This window comes from Zea mays, chromosome 4 (assembly GCF_902167145.1).
Source record: "Zea mays cultivar B73 chromosome 4, Zm-B73-REFERENCE-NAM-5.0, whole genome shotgun sequence".
Taxonomy (NCBI): Eukaryota; Viridiplantae; Streptophyta; class Magnoliopsida; order Poales; family Poaceae; genus Zea; species Zea mays.
This window is the reverse complement of record NC_050099.1, coordinates 21,007,807-21,014,646: the sequence shown is the minus strand read 5'-3', so window position 1 is coordinate 21,014,646 and position 6,840 is coordinate 21,007,807. Positions and strand designations below refer to the sequence as shown.

Here is a 6,840-nt window from a genome sequence, read left to right as displayed (position 1 = left end):
ACACCACACGGACATCGGGTTATTTTATAAACTCTGCAGGGGTTCTTTTGTAAAAGATGTCGGACGAAAGGGTACTCATGCGTTTGGGCCGCCAGATCAAATACGGACGGCCCTGATTAGATCAGCATAGGTACGAACCGATACGTGATATGGACCGTCTGATCCCAATCCGAGGGCCCAAATCCACATAACTGAAAAGGGTAACTGCCTTTTAATCACAGTCGCCCACAGGACACCCTATGACCCAGATTTCATTAAGGCCTGATCCGATCCAACCCATCGGATCGTTAATCAACGTCTCGGATCAAAAGAACAAAGGGGGTATGCATCACTTAATCGGGAGCGTCCATCTGAATCCGACGGCCAGGCACTACTTGCCCATACATTTAATCTCATCCATCGATGGGCCATCTCACGGTCCCCACTTTTCTCTCTCCCGGGTACCAGCCGCGACAGGGCCCGAGCAGAACACGGTGACTTTCACCGCCAGCGATCTCCCAACCCAGTGCCCCGGTACTCAACCCACCACTAGCGCTCGCAATACGTTGAGAGAAGAAGGACGAAAAGCATGGGGGTCTTCATACCTCGGATCGCGGCACACTAAGCCCCGCCCACGACGAAGTGTGAACCACGGCGGCGACTACTGCTCCGTTGATCAATTCTCGGCCACCAAGTCCCTCCCTTTCCTCCGATTGAGTTGCGGGCAACTCAAAGGCACTCCGGCGACACGTCCAGGCCCGCGGTTGAAGCAAAGTGGACCGGAGTATGCAGGTCTACCGCGACGCCCCCCCACAATCCCCTTTTGTCACTCTCTGCTAGGCGCGAAGGTTCGCCAGAGTGGATAAGGGAGGGGTAGGGCACTGCGGATTACCGCCTTAAGTAGCCCCGAGGTGAGGTCTGGGCGCAGCGACGACCCTGGATTCCAGGCGTCGATTGTTATGCGCCTACGCGGAATCGACGGATTCGGTTGAGGCGAACCCGAGCAAGGGGATGGTTATGACAGCTGGGCCCCACACGGTAGTGAGACGGAGCAAGCGCGCGCACGAGCATGGAGGCTGGCGACGCGGGCCCACTCGGTCGGTGACTCAAAGCGCATGCAACGCAGGAGAGCCAGGCGGCCAGGCAGGAGTGATCGGATAGAATTGGGCCCGAGGGAGGGTAGTCGGCCCATGATGGCTTTAGTCTTTTCTTTTTTTTTATTTTTATTTTCCTATTTCAATTTCAAATCAAACTCATGTTTTGAACTTCAAATTTCCCAAGTGTAAATATTAAAACTAAGGTGAATATCACCTCTACTATTTTTAATATTATAGTTTATTATTTTCATTGTTATTTATTTATGGGAGGAATAAATGGTTTAATTGAAATTTTCTTTCCCCTTTTCTATTCCTAATTCCAAATTCAATTATTCAAACTCAAATTTATACTCCTATTTTAAATTTCAGATTTTCCAAATGTCTCAATTGAAATCCAAATGTGAATATAAACCATATTATTTTAAGTATTACTGTTTTATTCTCCTTCTCATATTTGACTCTAACAATAATTGACTTTATTACAAATTTCTTTTATCATTCCCTAATTCCCAAAGCACTATAATAACTATATTTGTTTATTTATTTTATTATTATTATTATCATTTTTTTCTACCAACTTTGGGCTTTACATAAATGCCACCTAAATAAAAGGTGAAGAGACTCTAAAGTCGTTCCTAAGGGGATGTAGAGTCTTATTATTATGAAGTGTTTTCTATCATCATTTCTTGCATAATATCACCGCATCATTCTGCATCATATCATCGCATCATTCATCATTTCGCATCATTCAAAAAGGGAAAATAAGAGAAATTGTTCCTTCATCCGCAAATGTGGTTGACCTACGAAGCTAAATGAGTTTTTGTCAAGGGATTATGAAATAAAAGCAAGGCAAAATAAAAGATATTGCATCTCTAGCATTTGCTCTTAAACGGTACGGTATTCCTTATGCAAGACCTGCGGCAAGACCTTCGGGTCTAATACTGTCACTTCGGCAACAATATTCCTTATGCAAGACCTTTGACAAAAGGGATTTTCTTTATGAAGCATGAAAAAAGGAATGTGTTTTTCGCCTTTAGCTCAAAAACAGTATGCACGACATTTTCATGCTACACAAAGAAATATATTACATAATAAATCACAGGATGATTGTGACCAATTTTATTAGCATGGATAGCTAGAACAACAAACAATGACAGGACTCCACGGTAGCGACCGTAGGCTATGATAGCAAGCGTTCGTGAGACATAATAGATGATATGCTCGACAAGTAGTATCCCTTTCATCCCTAACATAAACTCATGACTTAGAATTACTATCCCTAACATAAACTCATGACTTAGAATTACTATGGTTGATAATACTTCATCTACATAGACACCTCACCTAGGCAAAATAGGGATCAAGATCACGATAGAAATCATGATCAAGGTAATGATTGTAGCTGTAAATTCAGGTCGGGCTTCATCTGCATATGCATGGGCCTCATTGTCGCGTCACAAGGTCTGCTAGTCGACAGAGTGCGCCATTGTTGATGTCCTCGTGGGCTTTCAAGTCTGCCATCCACGACGGCGACGACGTCATCTTCATCTCCTTCGGTCAGGACACGCCCCTAGCCGTCGACACCAAGTCCCTCTTCCATGAGCCCATCATGCTCGACTCCCTCCACACCGCCATCCATGACGTCTCTTGTCGTATGCTTCGTCGGCAACTTTGGCCTCTACGACGACACCGTCGTCAATGCTGCGCCATAGGTCACCACCGTCGACGGGGACTTCCCCAACGTTCTCACCCTCGGCAACAATGTGCACTTCAGGGGGACGAGCCTGAAGTCCACCACGCTGCACTCCAACGCGCTCTACTCGATGGTTGACGCTGCGGGCGCCACCTCCAACTCATATGATGTTGTCAGCTGCAGGTTCGGCACCCTCGACCCTGTGAGAGGCGTAATTGATGAGGGAGGAATGATCTAAAGAAGCTAAACCGTTGGATTTGAGTGAGTAAAAGAAAGCAGAGATTTAGACGAATATCGTCCCTTGGTTTCAAAGTTGGGATGATTTTGGGTGTATTTGTTTCGGTGACTGTTGCAAAGTTTGAAGTGGTATTTTATATAGAGGTATAATAAGGGTATAAATATAGACTAAACAAGATGAAAAATGATGAATAGTAATTATGTCTTTAGATCCCTTTAAAACATGAATTTACAGAATCAATTATTTTTGCCGTTTCCCACCCTCCCTCCTCGAGATGAGCAGTGAGCAGCACTAGCAGCAATTCCATCTGAGCGGGCCTTATCGCTTCATCATCCCCTCTGACACCGCCAAATGGCGTCCGTGCCTTCCGTTGCCGTCCCCGTCGCCGCCTCGGGCTTCCCGGCTGCCGGCGGGGCTGACTCCCGGAGGCCGCCACCGAGCTCCGTCTCCGCCGCCGATAAGGTATCCGCACCCCTGCTCTTCTCTTGGTCCCTTGTCCTCGCTTCAAACCCAATTCAAGAACGCTCTCTGCTTCGTTCGGCCGTATTTGCACTTGCAGAACAGTCGGTTGCTAGGACTGCGGGCGGGGTATCCATGGGCTCACCCATTTTCTACACCTTTGCAGAACAATTGGAATGGCAGGAGCATCCAAGCAGCGCAGAATGGCAGCACCATGGAAGCGCCGCTGCGGCCTCTCGACGTCGGCGAAGCAATGGCCATGCTCAGGGAGGGGAAGACGGTGCAGTCGGCGATGTACGTGCCACTGCTGCACGTGTGCGTCGAGACCGGCAGCCTCGGCGGCGCCAGGGCCTTGCACGGGCACATGGTCAAGACGGGGACCAGCGCGGACATGTTCGTCGCCACATCTCTCGTCAATGCTTACATGCGGTGCGGGGCGAGCCAGGACGCGCGTAGCCTCTTCGACCAAATGCCTGAGAAGAATGTCGTGACGTGGACCGCGCTCATCACAGGCTACACTGTAAACTCTCAACTGTTGGAGGCACTCGAGGTGTTCGTCGAGATGCTGGAGGCCGGGAGGTACCCCTCACATTACACGCTGGGTGCCATGTTGAATGCGTGCTCTGCTTCCAACAACGCTGACCTTGGCAGCCAGGTTCATGGATACACGATTAAGTATCGTGCTCTCTCCATAACGAGCATAGGGAACTCGCTCTGTCGAATGTATGCCAAGTCTGGGAGCTTGGAATCTGCCATGAGGGCCTTCCGGATGGTCCCTGATAAGAATGTCATCACATGGACGACAATGATATCTGCCTGTGCTGAAGACGAGAACTACACGGAGCTTGGACTGACTCTGTTCCTTGATATGCTTATGGATGGAGTACTTCCCAATGAGTTTACCTTGACGAGTGTCATGAGCTTGTGTGGTACAAGGCTAGATCTTAACCTAGGCAAGCAAGTCCAAGCCTTCTGCTTCAAAATTGGGTGCCAAACAAACATTCCAGTAAAGAACTCGACGATGTACCTCTATTTGAGAAAGGGTGAAACCGATGAGGCCATGCGGTTTTTTGAAGAGATGGATGATGTCAGTATCATCACGTGGAACGCCATGATCTCGGGCTACGCTCAGATCATGGAGACCGCTAAGGATGATCTTCATGCTCGTTCCAGAGGTTTCCAGGCACTAAAGGTTTTCCGCAACCTCAAGAGGTCTGCAATGAAGCCTGATTTATTCACCTTCTCAAGCATCCTGTCTGTCTGTAGTTCCATGATGGCCTTAGAGCAGGGTGAGCAAATCCATGCACAGACGATAAAGACTGGTTTCCTGTCAGATGTCGTTGTGAACAGCGCACTGGTAAACATGTATAACAAGTGTGGTTGTATCGAAGATGCAACTAAAGCCTTTGTCGAGATGTCGATACGGACTCTTGTCACGTGGACTTCTATGATCTCAGGGTACTCACAGCATGGCCGGCCCCAGGAAGCTATACAGCTCTTTGAGGACATGAGATTTGCTGGAGTGAGACCAAATGAAATCACATTTGTATGCGTGCTCTCAGCCTGCAGCTATGCTGGTTTAGCCGAGAAGGCTGAGCACTACTTCGATATGATGAAGGAAGAGTACAAAATAGAGCCTATTGTGGACCACTATGGGTGCATGGTTGACATGTTTGTGCGCTTGGGCCGACTGGACGATGCATTTGCCTTCATCAGAAGGACGGGTTTCGAACCAAACGAAGCCATCTGGTCCAGCTTGGTTGCTGGTTGCCGGAGCCATGGAAACATGGAGCTTGCCTTCTATGCAGCTGATAGACTGATCGAGCTCAGACCAAAAGGAATTGAAACCTATGTCTTGCTGTTGAACATGTACATTTCCAATGAGAGATGGCATGATGTGGCTAGAGTGCGCAAGCTGATGAAACAGGAGGGTCTTGGGGTTCTCATGGACCGCAGCTGGATTACAATCAAGGACAAGGTATATTTCTTCAAAGCTAATGATAAGACGCACGAACTGAGTGATGAGCTGTATCAACTGCTGGAGAATTTACTGGAGAAGGCTAAAACCATTGGGTATGAACCGTACCAGAGCGCTGAGTTATCTGACAGCGAGGACGACAAGAAGCCTCCTGCAGGTTCAGTAAGACACCACAGCGAGAGGTTGGCTGTTGCACTGGGGCTGCTCCAAACACCTCCAGGCGCAACAGTTCGCGTCACGAAGAACATCACCATGTGCAGGGACTGCCACAGCTCTATTAAGTTTTTCTCATTGCTTGCGAACAGAGAGATTGTTGTCCGGGATAGTAAACGGCTTCACAAGTTCAAGGACGGCCGATGCTCTTGTGGAGATTTTGGTGCGTTACTGTGAGTTGTACAGGAATCTGTAAATTTCAGAAATATTCTACTCCCAGGTGCCAGGTCCAACAATTTTGTACTGGGGATAAATCAGAACTTGCATGGAATTTTGTTTGATGCAAGGGTACTCTGAGCTGATCCACTCTGCAAGTGAGTTTTGTAGATTTCTTGTCTGGGAGCGAGTTTTCTTCAGGCAACATTTGTACCATATGACCAGAAACTCAAATCATACTTGTTGAATATGCTCACATGGGTTAGCAATATAGGAAGGTGAATATCTTTGCAAGTGTCGTAAACGCTGGCCTAACTGTATCTCACTTTGCTAATTTTAATTCACAATTTTGGCATTCTTTGTCCTCAATCCTGAGTAGGCCATACAGGATGATGGTGAATTGGTGATGGTTAGTTTATGACACAGTTCGTTACAAGACATTTCAGTATAGAGATGGCAACGGGGAATTTCCTGTTGGGGAAGCTCTCCATCTCTATCCTCACGAAGAAACTTCCACATCTGATAGTAGACGCGGCTCGATCTTCCGTGAGATGCGATAATTTGATTGAATGGAGATCTCGACGTTGATGATCAAGGCTCCGAGCGAACGGTTCCTCGCAATCACTACACAACGGCTCCGTTGGTTATCATCCATGACACTCACACGAATGACCTCGCTACGAAGGCTTATTCCTGCAAGCGCAATCAAGAACATAAGTAAGAACAAGAAAGAAACGCAACCAAAATTGTATTGATTACGGGATGGGGTCTCACAAACTGATGACGGCGACACTGTTCGATGACAGAATTGATCTAAGCAAAACTCAAACCTAATGTGGTGGCGGCTGCTGAATAAATAAAGTATTAGGGCGTGCGTGACCCCTGGACTCGCCCCTAATAGGCTCCGACGCGATACACGGCCCAACGGCCCAACAAACGGTGTCGCAGCACCAAAACAGAATCTGAACACTGACTTGTTTCGACGATTCCTGTTGACTCCGGACGAATTTTAGGGTGGAACCAGTTG

General features: G+C 47.7%; 1 protein-coding gene across 1 annotated transcript; it reads left to right on the top strand.

Annotated features, from left to right (window-relative positions):
* Positions 1-3,267: 3,267 nt before the first annotated feature.
* LOC103652922 (putative pentatricopeptide repeat-containing protein At5g52630) lies at positions 3,268-6,182 on the top strand. Its single transcript, XM_008679914.1, has 2 exons — positions 3,268-3,469; positions 3,633-6,182. Exons 1-2 carry the CDS (start codon positions 3,359-3,361, stop codon positions 5,832-5,834), a joined length of 2,313 nt encoding a protein of 770 aa, XP_008678136.1. The 5' UTR covers positions 3,268-3,358; the 3' UTR covers positions 5,835-6,182.
* The last annotated feature ends 658 nt before the right edge of the window (positions 6,183-6,840 follow it).

What these genes read in the sequence shown, in the direction of transcription:
- LOC103652922 (XM_008679914.1), top strand. Translation starts at nt 3,359, where the DNA reads ATGGCGTCCGTGCCTTCCGTTGCCGTCCCCGTCGCCGCCTCGGGCTTC. An exon ending in CCGTCTCCGCCGCCGATAAG is followed by an intron (nt 3,470 to 3,632) that starts GTATCCGCACCC and finishes ACACCTTTGCAG; the next exon opens with AACAATTGGAATGGCAGGAG.